Source organism: Mytilus trossulus, chromosome 11, assembly GCF_036588685.1.
Source record: "Mytilus trossulus isolate FHL-02 chromosome 11, PNRI_Mtr1.1.1.hap1, whole genome shotgun sequence".
Taxonomy (NCBI): domain Eukaryota; kingdom Metazoa; phylum Mollusca; class Bivalvia; order Mytilida; family Mytilidae; genus Mytilus; species Mytilus trossulus.
In genome coordinates this window covers 43,693,474-43,711,821 of record NC_086383.1, presented here as the reverse complement: position 1 = coordinate 43,711,821, position 18,348 = coordinate 43,693,474, and the positions used below count along the sequence as shown (strand labels likewise).

The 18,348-nt window shown below is 32.5% G+C and overlaps 1 protein-coding gene across 1 annotated transcript in view; it reads left to right on the top strand.

The window, feature by feature from the left end:
• The first annotated feature begins 8,659 nt into the window (after positions 1 to 8,659).
• LOC134690072 (hemicentin-1-like) overlaps positions 8,660 to 18,348 on the top strand; it is a 52,995-nt gene continuing 43,306 nt past the window's right edge. The window contains exons 1-3 of the mRNA XM_063550047.1: positions 8,660 to 8,705; positions 9,764 to 9,844; positions 17,669 to 17,899. Of these exons, the coding sequence (XP_063406117.1) occupies positions 8,660 to 8,705; positions 9,764 to 9,844; positions 17,669 to 17,899 (358 nt within the window). The remainder of the gene's footprint in view (positions 8,706 to 9,763; positions 9,845 to 17,668; positions 17,900 to 18,348) is intronic.

Genomic DNA, 18,348 nt, shown 5'->3' with positions numbered 1-18,348 from the left:
TACGCCAGACGGGCGTTTCGTCTACAAAAGACTCATCAGTGACGCTCGAATTCAAAAAAAAGTTAAAAATGCCACATAAAGTTCGAAATTGAAGAGCATTGATGAACAACATTCCTAAAAGTTTTGCCAAATACAGTTTCGCGAAACATACATATCTCGAGTACCAAATAGTATCTTTGCTTGAAAGCTTGTTTTTAATTAGATCAGACAACAGAAGTTTACCAACGCGACCATCGTATCTTTTGAATCTATTCGAATCATACATGTCATAGGAATTAGGGTAAAACACTGACATACACACTGATACTGCCATCAACCAACTCGTGATGGCTACTAAGATTTATTTAGAGTTTGAGCTGTTTTCGAGTACCACGACCACATCCTTTTAAATGAAGTCCATATAATGTGTACACCCATGAGCGTAGTGTATCAAATGAGACAGGTGAGGATTTTTCTTGTGGTGTTAAAGACCAATTTGTGGCCTTGGGCTGCTCTTTGGTCAGGTTGTTGTCTCTTCGATACATTTCCCATTTCCAATTTAATTTTTACTTTTATTAATTGTTATTTTGATAGAAAGTTGTCTCATTGGCACTCATACCACACCTTCCTATATCTATTCCTATACAAATAACGACACCATTATGTTTGGTTCTGGAGTTGTAATGCTCACAGTTGTCATACATTATTGGACAGGTACACGATATTATAATTTCACTAAAGTGTCTGAAAAAAAAGAAATTTGGGAATCACATTCAGTATTAACAGGGACTTTCTATTCAACATACTTAGAATGGACTGTTCCTGGTGTAAAATATACTACACAGGAAATGCAAAAAAGAAAAAATACAGACAACAGTAGTGTACCGCTGTTCAGAAGTTATAAATCGATTGAGAGGAAACAAATCCGGATTACGAATTAAAACCAAGAAAAACGCATCAATTATGAGAAGAAAACAACGAAACAGCAGAACACCGAAGTACAACAACAACAACAAAAATACGGCAATGCAGGATACACATGATACATTGAAACAAACAATTAGATAACAGAGAAAAATGGTCAATAGATGAATATATTATAGACAAATGAAATACGACAGCAAAATTCAAAGCACATTAAATAGAAAACTGACCATTTTGGCACAATAATCCAATCAAAACCCGTGTTGTACTCTTGTACCTCGAAAGGGAAATAAGTTGCAGATCCACTAATGACATGTGTCTTTGTACTGATCGCAATTAGAAATGGTTTGAATGTTAGTGAGTCAAGTGTTTTTACCTTCACGGTTAACTAAAACATATATGTCCGTATTTACTACTATGTCTCTAGTTTAAAGAAGCTTCCTCAAGTTAGCCCCATTAGCGCAGTGTAGCAGTGACAGTGATAGTTCTGACTTGAAACCATTTAAGATCTTATAAAAGGGACGCGTCATGCATCAAACGGTCATTTTCGTCTACCGTTAGCGTCAAAGTAGTTAAATTTTACCGTGATTCGTCAAAATATCCTTATCGTGATTTGTCAAAAGTTTCAAATATGCCCATAATCATAATAATTGCACTCTGTTCGTTATTTTAAATCTTGCATTTCTTTTTTGAATTTCTATTTCAAATCACAGTTGTTATCCCCTTTGTTCTATTAAATACTTGTAGATCACATTTCGTTTCTTTTCACCTAATCAACCAATAATCTTGGAATAGTTTATTTAATTATTTAGGCAAAGTCCAATTGAAACAAAACAAAGATCAAGCTAACTTATGATCATGAATACACCTGCACTTAATATACGTACTCATAAACGTCAGAATGTCAACTCTGCAAAATCGGACTTTAATATTACTCACAATATTGTGTTTAAAAAGATTCTTCTATGATTATGGACTTTCCGAATTGGTTTTCCTCAAAGTTCAGTTTGTGTTGTGATTTTACTTTTTTCCAACGAAATGTATACTTTTATAAATAACAAGATACATGTACATGTAAATCCACATTTGTTCTCAGGAAAATATGGGTGAACGTACAAAAATTGTGGGCAAGCAGTACTTGAATTACTTTAAAATATGAGTGTAACGAAAGTAAGATATACATGTTCATGTTCATTCCTCGACGTTACGCCCGGTAATGCGTTCAGATTAAAATTACGTTATAAATGATTTTAGACCAGCAACCATTCGCATATACAACATTAATCCACTAACATGCATATATCTACAGAAAGGCCTTGGCATCTTTTTTCTTATTTTAAGTTTATTCCATAAATGTTCGCACCATGCATTTATTTTATTGATCACACAAATCTTTTTACGTTAATAATTGCATCTCCGGCGTAACATTTCATATTGAATAAAATGCATTTTACTATTTTCCGTTGTAATTTTGCACATAAAATTTGCGAAAGTTTATAAATTAGAACATCCACTTCCTACTAAATTTATATTTGATGCAATTCCTCAACGAAGTATTCAGCAGATGAACCTGTTTTTATGAGAAAAGTTAATCAAACTTTCGAGTTTATTAGTATCACTATTAAAACATCAAATCATATTAAAACTATACACAATAGAAAGTTCCGATAAAGATGAGTATTTTTGAAGTTACAAATGTAAAAAAAAGCTTTTATATTTTTCATGAAGCAGAATTTAAATAAATCACATGTCTGGCCACTATGTCCAAACCTTATTTTTTCAAATCCGTAGGTGAATTAACACATTGAAAAGCTACAAACTATAAGTACATACACATGGCTAAATCAGTGGGGTGTTTTCAGAAACACCCTGACCTTGCATTTTTTTCGGAAAGCATTCACTACGTCTACCCATTATGTCCAATGGCGTCATTTAGACGTTTCACATTCTCCTCTTATATTTAATGCGTTTCCCTCGGTTTTGGTTTGTTGCCCCGATTTTGTTTTTTGTCCATGGATTTATGAGTTTTGAACAGCGGTATACTACTGTTGCCTTTATTCAGCACAGTGGAGTCTTTTATATGACAACTATTCCGTATACATGGTCTAGAAAGTTAAAATGATGACGGGAAATGTTCATTCCAAAAAGATCTGCTGAATCAAACTAACACTTAGATTATTAAAACAATACCACACACATAACAAATAGACTCTTTATAGACACATGGAAAAAAGGATGGGCTAGGGATAATTTCCAATGAACAAGTTTTCACGCAATCAAAAACACCCCTATAGATTAGAATCCAAGGTACAATGCTCTTCTAAATTTTAAACAATCATATACATAGATATAGGAAGATGTGGTGTGAGTGCCAATGAGACAACTCTCCATCCAAACAACAATTCAAAAATTAAACCATAATAGGTTAAAGTACGGCCTTCAACACGGAGCCTTGGCTCACACCGAACAACAAGCTATAAAGGGCCCCAAAATAACTAGTGTAAAACCATTCAAACGGGAAAACCAACGGTCTAATCTATATAAACAAAACGAGAAACGAGAAACACGTATATATTACATAAACAAACGACAACTACTGTACATCAGATTCCTGACTTAGGACAGGTGCAAACATTTGCAGGGGGATTAAACGTTTTAATGGGCCCAAACCTTCTCCCTTTTTCTGAAACAATAGTACATACTTATTTGTATAAGTTTAATAAAATCTAAAACTAAAATCATTATAAAAAGAAATATTGCTAATTATTATATATAAATTATACATCTATCAATAAATGATACAATTTTTTTATGTTAAGTTTGTCAAAGATTGTTTTATTTTTTTATTTTTTTGTGTCCCTCCGGCATGTCCGGTATGAAGATTTTTAAAGAAAATTTTGCTATGCATTCTATCCAAATTACAATCACCGATCGGAAAATAAGATGATCCTTACGAAATTAATTGCCTTATAAATAATAAAATTTGAAACATCTCTTTATCCTACGTTATTTATTTGATAAAAATCACCGAAGTAGGTACTCCGCTCTTTTTTTTTTAAAATAGCTCAAATTCGCTTTTGATAAGAAAATATAAAAGTATATGGCGTCAAAAATTGTAAACTATACGATACGTCTTGCGACGCAATACCGTGCGTAACGTGTATAGACGTTACGCACGGTATTGCGGTATTCCTTCTTGGAAGTGATAGCATTATCAGATAAAACCTTTATAACAGTAAAATTGAGAATGGAAATGGGGAATGTGTCAAAGCGACAACAATCCGACCATAGCTAGCCCCTAAACAAATATATACCAGTTCAGTGATAATGAACGCATACTAATTTCCCAATTGTACACAAAAAACTAAAATTAAAATAATACACGACTAACAAAGGCCAGAAGCTCCTGACTTGGGAAAGGCGCAAACATGCGGCGGGGTTAAATATGTTTTTGAGATCTAAATCCTTCCCTATATTTCTAGCCAATGTACAAAAGTAAAAAGTAAAAGTGTATACAATCAACTAGATTAAGCTTATAATCACTATTTAATACCATTTTCTTTGTGCGAGTAAATGGAAATCATACATTTATAAAATATTATGGGACCTAATAAACATAATCTGATAAAAAAAGGCAACAGTAGTATACTGTTCGAAAGTCATAAATCGATTGAGAGAAAACAAATCTTGGTTACAAACTAAAACCGAGGGAAACACGTCATCTATTAGAGGAAAACAACAAAACAACAGAAACCCTAATGTACAACAGAAAACCAAACGACAGTTTAACACACACAGGAAAGAACTATAAGATAATAACTACCATTTATCCGACTTGGTACAGGACATTTTAAGAAAAAAATGGAGGGTTGAACCTCGTGTTGTGGCTAATCAAACCTCGCCCTTTTTTGACAATGTTAAATATAAAACTAAGACATGTAAAAGGACAAAATATATTTCTGAAATTTGTTCTTACATACTTTTGATTTTTGTAACCTGTATGATAACATTGTCTATGTGACAATTTTAAAATTGCTTATATGTACATTGAACGACAAATATATGTGACGTATATAATTTTCCGACGTCAGACACGCAAATCAATGAATGTGTTTGTAGATAGATGCTTTTGTGTTCTGTGAAGTTGTTCCTTTTAAAATTGTTACACGATGATGACTGCTGTACCCATATTTTGACTATTTTATTTATTGTGTCTGTTTTGTTAATGCATCGCGGTAAATTTAACGTAATTTGAAGAGACTGCCATCAAAGTGAGAGAGTTAGAGCTATAAAACCAGGTTTAATCCACCATTTTCTACATTTCAAAATGCCTGTACCGAGTCAGGAATATGACAGTTCTTCTCCGTTCGTTTTTTATATGTTTTGTTATTTAATTTTGCCATATGATAATCGACTTTCTGAATTGATTTTCCCCTTACTCAGTTTTTTTTTGTGATTTAACTTTTTACATGGCAGGACTAAAAAGGGCCTCAGCAAATTGTAACAAACATTTCCTATAACATACGCATCAATGATATACATGTACACGTATCAGCGTAAATGAAGTAGATCAATGTCATATGAATATGTGACACACACATTTTATAGCTAACTTGTATGAAACACGGTACTTAAACCCAAGGAGCTTGGGCTTGCATTTAGTTTTAAAAATGTTTCTAGTTTTCAATGTTAAGTGACCGAAAAGGTGTCCAACAAATTAACGCGCGTCTGGCGTATTAAAGTATAATCCTAGTACCTTTGATAACTATTTATACCACTGGGTCGATGCAACTGTTGGTGAACGTTTCGTCTCCGAGGATATCACCAGCCCAGTAGTCAGCACTTCGGTGTTGACATGGATATTATTTATATGGTAATTTTTATAAATTTCCACTTACATAGAATTTTACCCCAAAAAACTAAGGATTTTCTTATCCTAGGAATAGATTACCTTAGCAGTATTTGGCACAACTTTTTAGAATTTTGGGTCCTCAATGCTTTTGAACCCTGTACTAGTTTGGCCTTATATAACTATTTTGATATGAACGTCACCGATGAGTCTTATGTAGATGAAACGCGCGTCTGGTGTATTAAATTATAATCCTGGTACCTCTAATAACTATTAATCTGATTCAAATACATATCTGCTGTGTCAAAAGAGATATTATAGCTTACACCAAAATAAAGCTTTGTAAATGTTCAAAATGTTGAGTTTTACCTAAAGTCAAAACTGTATCATTATCATGAATCCTATTGGAATAAACTCATCATAGATACTCTAGTACCAGGATTGAAATTTCATATTTACGCCAGACGCGCGTTGCTACAAAAGACTCATTAGTGACGCTCGAATCAAAAGTAGTTAGAAAGGCCAAAGGGAGGACGAAGTTGAAGAGCATTAAGGAATTTTAGCGCTCAAATTCCAATTTGTTTTTTATCATTTGTTTCCAATGTTATCTATTTCATTGAAAATTTAAGATAATGATTATATTTTATGCAAAAGTATGATAAGCATTAACATAAGGGTTTTGCCTTCTGTCTTAAAAACTATAATAAAAACTTTTAAAAAGTTTAAATGGATCTACAATTCAAGATATACAAATGAGTAAATTATAACCGAAACCGTCCGTTGACATCTCGTTGAAGTCATTGCGGTTTAATGAGGTTTGTATTTTTTGCCTATAATTTAATTTTTTTTAGTTGATAGCTAAAAACTTAAATAAAACTTTATATGGAAAAATGGTCAACAAGACAAGATTAACACATATGCCAACATGAGACGAGTTAAGTCTTTATATAGTTATTGCCATTTCATGGCGATTTTAAGCCAAAAATGGCTACTTGGGAGATGCTACAGAGCAACATGTTTCATACTTTTTGGCCTGTAGTTTGTGTCCTGTCATGAAAACTAGTAAACAAAAATAGCAGATGCTTAACCTTAAAATATGTGCAATCACCGTGTTATGTTTTAATGATTTTGATTAAATACAGGCTAGGTATCACATCGACACCCTTTCCAAACTTCTCCATACTTGAAGCAGATTCTACTCGTACGGACCAAAACATCTTTAAGGTACCATATGATAATTGTAGTGAAAAAAGAAAGAAATAAGGGTGAAATGCATATTCTGTCCTAGATCCTGCAAATCATAACAGACAATGTAAAAAATTCAAGGCAAGGTAATTTGCCTAATTTACACATGTGTAACAGACTCATGAAAGGACAGAGGAGTATCATCCTTCTAGTAAAGCAGGGTTACAATTATTCTTAGTTATAATAGAGGCATTATAGGATTTCAAAATGAAAGAGGTGCACCAAATTAGAAAATATACATAAAGTTGTCATGTTCATCATGTGAAATCTAATATTAAAACAATAGAGCACACGTTAAAAGTCTTGCCTTCTTTACTGACCATTTATAGTGTGTTCAATGTCCTAGATATTAAGCTTCACTACAAGTCTACAACTCTCACTTAAACTGACCTAAGAAAGTGAGGTCAAGTTCAGATAAACTAAACTGGTTTTACATACATCTTACTTAGAATCAGTGACCATTTATTATTAATTGAAAAAGGGAGGCATTTTAAAATTCCTCGCGAAGAGAGACTTTGCAAAAAATGCAACGTACTAGATGATGAGAAACATTTCTTAATAAATTGTTCTCATAATTCAAATATTAAATTAACATATTTTGATTGCATAAACAGAGAAAGTAATTCATTTGCTAATTTCACTGACAATGACAAAGTTATATATATATACTTAACCCATCAACACCAACACAAGTCAATAAACTAGGATCCTTTATAAAAAAGTCAATGGAACTGAGGACAGGGGACCCTTTAATATTTACCTGAATTTGTGTATATATTGAGTTACTTGGTTATTGTCTTTATTTGTTTTTGTTGTTGTTATATTATGTCACAAATTGTAAAGTTTATATGGCAATGAAACTTTGAATTTGAATTTGAATTTATAATAATTCCATACACTAAATAAGCTTTAGATATAGTTAACCTATTGCACATAGTATATAAGAAATAAACTTAACCTAGAAAACTCAACATTTATCATTGTCCCACGAAAACGAGGTCAAAGTCAGATTAACTCTGCCAGACATGATATATGCACATCTAAAAAAATCATTACATGGTTAAAATAAAGTTGACCTATTGCATATCGTATTTAAAAAAATGATTTAACCAGGAACACTTAAGATTGACAAATATACCATAAAAATGAGGTCAAAGTCAGATGACAATTGTCAGACAGACATGTAAACCTTACAATCATTACATCGATCAAATGTAGTTGACATATTAGTTATAGTATTAGAAATAATCTGTGCCATGAGTGCATGATACGCCTATTTTGTTGGGTAAATGTTCTACATTGTGACAAAAGGACGGGCGGACGGACAACGGTATATCTTTATATGTTCTGTAAATGGGCGTATAAAAACAGCATTGATACAATATTCCCGTGCTTGCGTATTCTATCATGATTTTCTTGATATAGGGTTGCTGTTCACCAGGAAGCTATTCAACCTAGAGTTCCAAATGGTAAAGTTGAAATCATCCCTTCGTAAAGTTTACGGATACCATCACCAGTTTATTGACCGTTATGGAATAACCGTTTCACAAATGATATCGGAGATGTTCATTACGTCGTAACTACAATCCACTTCCCTTTCATGAATGTCACCTACCGAATTGGTCTATTTTCCGGATTTGTTAGGATAACATGAACAACACGATGGGTGCTACATGTAGAGCAGGATCTACACACCCTTCTGGAGCACGTGAGATCACCCCCTAGTTTTTTCAGGGTTCGTGTTGCTTATTCTTTAGTTTTCTATGTTGTGTCAAGTGTACTATTGTTCGTTTGTCTGTTTGTCTTTTTCATTTTAAGCCATGATGCTGTCGGTTTATTTTCGGCTCATAAATTTGATTGTGCCTCTGGTATTTTTCGTTTCTTTTTGATGTCGTATGAAACATTTGAAATTTATTAAAAACAAGTATAAAACCATGGTACTTTTAGCGCAAATCACAATTAATTACACAAGGGTCCTCACCAACAGTTTGATCATCACACTTATTTAAAAAGTCTTTTCATTTAAAATTGTATAAAACCTGAGAGGTCCTCTTTAACCTGAAAATATGTTGAAATGGCTCTATCGTATCTGCAGTTTTTTGCATTACAAATGTGTACTAGTTCTTGACATTGAACAGGCGAAAAATGCGACAAAGAAAAAACATGTTTTGTGAGATCTAAATCCTCTCCTATAACTCTAAAACCAATTTAGAATAAAAATACACACAGCAACACGCATAGTAAAACAAAGTTTAAAAGAAGTTCAAGTCCGATGTCAGAAAGGGTAAAACAAAAGAAAGAAACTAAGCAACATGACAATGATACATACATTAACAAAGTACTGAAATTAAACCCCTTAATTTAACTGATTGAAAAATTATATCTTCATACCATGAAAGTCAAGCACAATCCCTCCTGTTGGGCTCTTAATATCTTACCATCATAAAATATATGAGAAGAAAATAACTCGTACAACTAGTTTTAGAACAAATGTGTTTATTGCCGATGTATGCGTGATCTGAAATAACATAACTATATCCTCTTATTGGAAAATGCCGACATGTTTGTGCACTGTATAAAACATTACCATAAAAAGAAATTTGAAATACCTGAACATATAAGAAGATGTGGTACATGTATGTGTGCAAAAATTGTTGTTTTTAGAAAGGGTGGAAAAATACATGACAATGACAAATGGTATTATAATAACCAGGAAATAGAAGTTGTAGATAAGTTTAGTTATCTTGGTATTTTGTTAAATTTTAGTGGAAAATATAAAGTGTTACAGCAGAAACTCTCAGAACAGGGTAGACAAAGCTATGTTTGCCTTAAGGAGAAATGTAAAAGGTATATATTTGAATTTTGTAACTTTACTTTCACTTTTTGATACTTATATAAACAGTGTACTTTATTATGGTTGTGATATTTGGGGTTCTCACAAGGCACCAGCTATAGAAAGAATATAATTGGGCTATTGTAAAAATATAATGAAAGTAAAAGGTCTACCAGTAATGTTATGGTGTACTATGAGCTAGGTAGATTGCCATTATTGCACACCAACAAATGTCGCATTTTTAAATACTGGTTTAAGCTGTTATTTACTACAAACTGTATTTTGAAAAACTGTTACTGTTTTTTTATATGACGATTTACAAAAATGTCCAAATAACAATGACTAATAAGACAAATTAGTTGTATTTTATTAAAAAATGTGTTGCTCAGTATAGTTTAAGGTGATATTTGGTATAATCAAGGTTTATTTTTAGATAGTAAACTCTCCAGTAGTTTTTATTTGGTAATTAAACAACGCCTGTTTGATTGCCTGAAGCAAGATTTTGACAGCCAAATGAATAATTTCGTTAAAAGAGGGACGAAAGATACCAAAGGGACAGTCAAACTCGTAAATCTAAAACAAACTGACAACGCCATGGCTTAAAATTAAAAAGACAAACAGAAACACAATAGTACACATGACACAACATAGAAAACTAAAGAAAAAACATCACGAACCCCACCAAAAACTAGGAGTGATCTCAGGTGCTCCGGAAGGGTAAGCAGATCCTGCTCCACATGCGGCACCCGTCGTATTGCTTATGTGATTACAAAACAGGTAAATAGTCTAAATCGGTAGGTCAAATTCATGAAAGGGAAGTGGATTGTAGTTACGACGTAAGGAACATATCCGATATCATTGGTGAAACGGTTATTCAATAACGGTCACCCAACTCGTGATGGCGTCCGTAAAATTTACGAAGGGATGATTTCAACTTCACCATTTGGAACTCTTGGTTTAATAGCTTCCTTGTGAGCAGTAACCCTCTATCAAAAAAAGCATGATAGGAAATGCAAGCACGGGAATATCGTATCAATTGGGAGATATATACCCCGTATGCAGGTGCTGCTGGAATGTTGCTACTTAGAAATGGAAAGTTCAGAATCGGAAAGCTGAAATCATCTCTTTTGTCGTTAAGTTTTGTCTTCAACCGACCCTCATTGTCAATTTCTAGATGTAATTATCTTTCTTCCTAAGAAGTTCCTGCATGAAGTCAGCCTCATAATAACAAAGAAACAAATCAGCAAGTAGAGGGGCACAGTTTGTTCCCATTGGGATGCCGACATTAGTTAAATGTACAAGTTATAGATATATGGTTCAAAACTTTTGTTTACAAAATTATTTATGTATACCAATACCAGTTATTTATAAGACATGTATTACCAAAACAAAAACTTAGTAGTCATGATATAGCTATAGAATGCGGTCGCTATTCTGCAAAAGTAATAGACTATGTAGTCTTTTGTTAAAATCACATTGAAGATGAGATGCATTTTTTTTTTAAAGTCCTACTTATCAAGGTCTTAGGTCTTATTTTTTTTAAACCATATTATTTGAGAAAACCTTCTATGTATAAATATATACAATTAATGAGTTTTGATAATCTTAGAGAATTATTCAATTTAGGTAAATTTATATTGCACATATGTTTAACTCATTACCTTCTGCTATCTTTGTATACTTTGTGTAGTTTATATGTTGTATGCCTATAGTTGTTGTGTATTTGGCAAAAAAAAAAGATATATACAATACGACAATTCTCCATATAAGTCACAAATTGTAAAAGTAATCCATTATAGGTCAAATTACTGTCTTCAACACGGAGCCTGGCTAGCACCAAACAGCAAGCTATAAAGAGCCCCAAAAATGACTAGACTAAAACGATTCAAACGGGAAAACCAAGGGTCTAGTCTACATTAATAACGAGAAACACTTGTGAACTACATCAACAAACGACAAATTCTGAACATAAGATATTTGACTTAATAAAGGTGCAAACAAATACAACGGGTTTTAACGTTTCAATTAGAACAACTTTCACGATACACGACATCCCCATAGCAAAAACAAAATATTTTTTAGTAATAATTCAAGGGCAGTTAAAACATCGAAGTAGGACTAAGTGACATAATTCTTTTGTTGTTAGCTTCTAACAATGATCTTAATGATTTTGAACATATATATTCACATTCTAACATTTTAAATGCCCATTTAAATAGCTGTGTGAAGGTTTTCTTAATAAGATTATGACCAAAAGTTGTATACAGGGTAAAATATATGTCGACATAACAAAATTATCAATAAACTTTCTATTGAAGTTGTAACTTTTTTGTGTATTTGCTGGGAATAATTGAACAAAACTGTTCACAGAAGAATAACCAGGATTTTTGTTGTTGTTTGGAATTGATTACCTAAAAAAGTTTATGCTCAGTTTAAGCATATTCGTTTCATGTTTCATGCAATGAGAATGGAAATTTGAGACAACCCTATCAAAGAGCATAAACAGCCCAAGGCATAGGCCACCAAGTAGTGTCTATATTCCGGACCATATGAGTATTTGGACCATACGCGTATGGGTATATCCTCATATGGTCCGACCATACGCGTATGGGCGGGGTAATTAACAGGTTTACTTCTAGTTATCACGTCATTAAAAAGACACTACCAAAGGTAATTTTAATATAGATCTATAACAATTTTAATTATAACAAGATTGACAAAATGAAATAAACAGTTTCACACAGTAAATTTCATCACAAGTCAAAACTACAGTAAAAACATTTTTTTTTTTCATTTTTCGATGTGTTATTACGAGTGAATGGCAAAATGTCGACCTGGAAAGATAACTTCCAAAAATATCTTTGTAAATTGTTTTACTATAAACTGACGTAATATAATTAACGGTACCAATTTTCTTGCACCAGATGCGCATTTCGACAATACATGTCTCTTCAGTGATGCTCGTGGCCAAAATATTTGAAATCCAAAGCTTATATAAAAGATTAAAGTCGACAGGATAGAGAGTCTAATAATTTGAAACTTTATATAATTAGCATTTATTTAGCACTGCAATTTTCAGAATTTTTATACTAATACGTGTTTTTGTTTATAAAAAATTGAATGACGTAACAGGCAAGAACCCTAGTTTAATTTTCTAAGTTGTCTAGTGATATGATGCACTTCAGTCTTGTTACGATATTGGAGATCTAAAGCTTTTTAAAAACATCGTAGACACGTCGGAATGATCCAGGACCCAAGGAAAGCTATGGTACCGTATGGAAGTAAATGTCACCCTACGCATACAAGCAAGAATACCATTAGCGATGAAAAGTAGCTTTGGCATAATTATTTAATGCTATTTGAATTGTAAATAACACTATTGCATGTATAAATCATTGTTTTTTATAAAGTTTTCTAATGCATATTATTGAAAAACAAATACCTATATGGTCCAAATACTCATATGGTCTGGCCCGTTAATAACCAAACGAGTATCAAACTCATATGGTCCGACCATACGCGTACGGTCGGACCATACGCGTATGGTCGGACCATATGAGTATACGCATATGGTCATGACCATACGCGTATGATCCAAATACTCATATGGTCCGGAACATATACATAGCAAGACAACTGCACACCCGGAGGCAGGCTTCAGCTGACCCCTAAACAAAAAAATGTACTAGTTCCGTGAACATGAACGACATACTAAGCTCCAAAATATATAAATGACCTATAGTTGTAAATTTCTGTGTCACGTTGGTCTATTGTGGAGAGTTGTCTCATAGGCAATCCTACCACATCTATTTTTTATAAAATTAAAAATAATATAAGAATAACAATGGCCAGAGGCTCCTGACATAGGACAGGCGCAATCATGCGTCGGAGTTTAATATGTTTAGTAAGATCCTAACCCTCCCTAAACCTCTAGTCAATGTAGAAAAAAAGTCACACAGCAATACACACAATGTACTCAGTTTATAAGAAGTCCAGGTCGCGAATTGGGACATGCGAAAATATCATGTATATTCAGCAAATTCGTAGCAATACTCACAGTAAAAAAGTTTAAAAGAGACCGATGTAAGAATATGCAACAGAAGGAAATAAGCAAAATGACTATGATACAGAAATAATAAAGCCAATTTGACTTCTACACGGAGCAGTTTCTACTGACATAGAACTTCATACCTATATTAAACTTATTAAAAAGTAACGTGTTTATCATATGAACACCTAGCACAATCCCTCCCGTTATGGTTAAGTATTATACCATCATTATAGTATATTAAAAGAACATTATTTCCGATGCAAATACCATTTGTGTGAATCAATATTAATAACAAAACAAATCCAATTTTTCATGAATTGACAACCGTATTGTAACTTTATCATGTATATCTCTTCTGAAAAGTCTGTTTTTAGTTTTAGGGTTTTATGTGAATGACGACTTTCTTTGCGTTGATAAATTAATACTAATGATTTTGTAACACACATATTTACCAACTATATATGGTATCTGACAATACAGATTATGTAAAATGTAATGCATATCTTTTTGAGATTGGTCCAAAATATGTTCTTACGTTTATAATCATGCATTATGATTTAAATTTGCTCATACAGTAAACAAATAAGTAACCTTGTTAGGACATTTAATTTTTTGAAAACAGATCTTTCGACGAAATTTCGTATTTTAGTATTTAATGCTTGCGTAAACCAGTATGAACACTTTATATATACCTATGTAAGAAACAGGCGTCAAGAAATTTTGACAATTGATTATCTTAAAAAATGGTGAGTTCATCAAATAACATGCTAGATGTTTAGCCTTTATAAATGTTTAATTTCTAATTTGTGAACGCCTTTTTTTTTTGCATATTCGAAAAGTTTGTATTTTGTTCGACTAGGTTACATACCAAATTCATTTTTTTTTTAATTTGATAAAAAACAAAATGAAGACTGAAAGCATCAGTGCATTATGTTTGTGGTCACTCTTTCGAATGGGTTTTTGATTTTAATTAACCATGTTTACAAGAGTATGTATACTGTTGTCCAACTTATGTTCGTGGCAACTTTATTTCGTGTTTAGCCCTTTCTATCCCATTCGGCAGCGACTCAATTTCGCGATTTTCAAATTTACTTGAAGTTAAGTAAGGAAACATCAAATTTTACATTTTTGCGACGATTTATATTCGCGATTTTTTTCCCTCGCGAAAATAAGTTAGTTTACAGTATTACACTGGCGGAAGGTTGCATAGCAGGAGATGCTTATCCGATTTAGAATTCCTGAATTTGAATAAATAAGTTAATTAACAGCGGATGTGTATAGACTAGCAAGTCAATGATGTAACCTCATTCAAGCCCAACAATGAATCAATTTCTTTTTATTGCATTGTTTTATTGCATTTGACATAAATTTATAAGACTTTTTTCATGAAAAAAAACTTTCAAGAATATAAGCGTTACAGAACATTAGAAACACTAAAATGCATCAAAAACAAACGCCAATGCAACATACATAGAAACAAACTTTCTAATAACAACTGCCATATTCCTAACTTGGTACTGTGCATGACATTTTAAGACATTTTTTTTTATGGCTAGCTTAACCTCGCGCTTCATGGCAAGTGTTTAGTTCAAATAAATGCAAGGAGACACAGTACTGAGAATAATACACAAGCAAAATATAATTATCATGCATTTCGACAGGTTAACCACAGAATAAATACTCTTAAATAGAGAAACTGAGAAATCTATAAAAAATATACAAATTTGCAAAGTTTTAATCAAATAAAAAAAAATCCAATGCAAAATCCTGATATTTGAGAAATACGATATATTTAAAATTCTAGATGTACTCGTGTATCTTATGAAGTTTGATTTTAATTGAAATAATTAATTTGTTCTAGTTGATGTCAGGGTTTGGCAATGTTTTGAGAGTCTTACTTCTATATGTTGCAGGTAAGGTGAAAAAAAAGATAAAGCTAAATTATTTATATTTATTGTGAGTTATTTCTGAAATATCTTTTGCTTATGCATTTGATTGGAAAAGCACAGCGTTTCACAACATGTATCTAAAGTATTCAAATCTAAAATCTTTGAATCTCTACCATGCATTTGACAATAGAACTTGTTTAAGGTTTGATTGTTACGAAAATGGTGTTTCAGATGATGTCAGGAACACTGAATGTTTCTGTGAAATATAGAAAGGAAGGCAACTGAAGTGCTGATGCCTTTTAAATCATTACAAAAGGAATTCAGTACTTTTATTTGAATTTGGTAACAGTACTATAACTTAGATTCATTTTACCTCAGGAAAATGTAATTGTTCTGGATATGCATTTGACAGTTGAAGTAGGGCGTTCAGCAGTCATAGATTATTATTTCTTTTTTCTTTTTAAATTTTTACTTAAACAAGCATGTGTGTATATAAAAAAATAACTTTTTATTGAAATTAATAAGATTTGAACATTGCATTGATTTATTTTGATTTGATTATTTAAACAAATATTACATTGTACAGCATTTACAGTATGCGGCGGGGGTATCATCAGTGAACAGTAGCTCGCAGTTTCACTTGTTTTCTCTACATCTATCCAGGTGTGTTGATAAGTCGTTATCCTAAGGCTATTTTTTTCTTATTTTTTCTGTAAACTTAGCTTTCATTTTTATAACCATGCATTGTCAAGCTTGGTAACTCATAATTGTTTGTCAGTAACTAAATGTACGATGCTGTCCCATACTGAACCATCTGACCTTGTTTGTTTACATGTATTTTTCAATGGCGTCAAAATCACGTGATGTCAATTCGTTCTACCCAATCCAATTGCTCTACTGTCAATTACGGGATTTTTTTTCAGTATACGGCAATTACGTCATTTCTTTGTTGGATATTGCTTCAAAATAGTTTGCAATAATTTTGGGTTTTATTCAACAGGAAAACTCTTTTTTTGTCATTCCTTTTGACAGCAATGGAATTCTGTATGAATATTTACCTACAGTCATGATGGTCAGAATATCGATCTTTTTACAATGAATAAAGGAAAATTCGATGAAAAATAAATGTAAATTATTTTTTTTTAACCTAGTCTATATTCCTGTACAAAATTATGGCAAAGACATCGTTTTTTCATATAGTTCTCTTTTCATTTTGGTTGGACTTTTTTCGCGGGAAAATCGCGAAAGACGTAAGAAGCATGTCATTTTAAAATTCCTAAAAATACGATTTGCTTGACCTGTATTGCCTGCCACAAGATTGATGAAGCTGAATGGAATGTACACAAAGCAATGGAGGCCGGAAGTTGGATGTTGTGCAGTTCTAGAATGTTTTTACACATTCGGAAGTCGGGATTGAAACGGGCATTAGAAAATTGGCATTTTTTAGCAATAATTGAGAACAACAATGAAAACTTACCTTAATAAATGTTTTATTATTCAAGAGTGCAGAAAATCTTATTCTGCACTGTTTATCTACGCCGGAACTAGCGTAGTGACGTCAATCCGGAGTTCCCCCGTGTGTTAAGTTCAAACACAAAATTTAACGAACTGACAAGATGAACGATTTTAGACTACGGTAGGAAATTACTGTTTCCACGATATATCAAAAACAACCGTTGAACGATAATGAAATCATCAATAAAGGTTAATTCCACTTTTACGGTCATGGAGTAATGAGATGGTTGCTGTATTATTTTCGTGATCTCATAATTAGAGAATGTGTGTTTAAATAAAATTATTTTTTATTAACAAAGTATTTTTTTTCAAGCAAATCAAATTGTACAGTGATCATGTAAAACTTTTTGATACACAATTTATTTCTATATCACACTTTTCAGGTAAACTTTCTATTCATGTTAACACGACTTCATATGTAGCAGTATATGGCACGAAAGTGACACTAGATTGTAATGTAACGAGGGATAATAACTTAGAAGCTGCTCATGTGTATTGGACAAAAGTATTTGACCGCGGTTTGATACAGATGAATGCTGGTTATCCTGGAACAGAAGGCATGACAATGGAAGATCCTTCACTGACTATTACTTTTCCAAAATTTGACGATACTGGTCAATACATCTGCGCAGCAAAATCACAAGCGTCCAATATCACAGGCGAGCCAAAATCTCAACGTCATTGGAAGTAGGTTTTGTTACTGCGCACACATCAATATCGGAAAAATAAGTCTTTTTGGCGATACAGCAGCTCATTTTTCAGAGTTTCTTTAAATTATTCTGCAAAATGAAAATATCATTTAAACCTACGAAAAGGCAAATAAATCTGACAGCGTTGAATTCTTTCAAACATTTTTTTTAATGATTTCAGAAAAGAGGTTAGGATCACCCGTTGAATTATTTGTATATACGTTATGTTCATTTGTTAAATAACAGATTGGCAATTTCGACAAAGTTAAGGTAAATTTAATGAAGCTATGCGTATAAATAAAAGCAACCGTAGTAGACCACTGTTCAAAAGTCATTAATTGACAAAACGTACCAAATCCGGGTCACAAAACAAA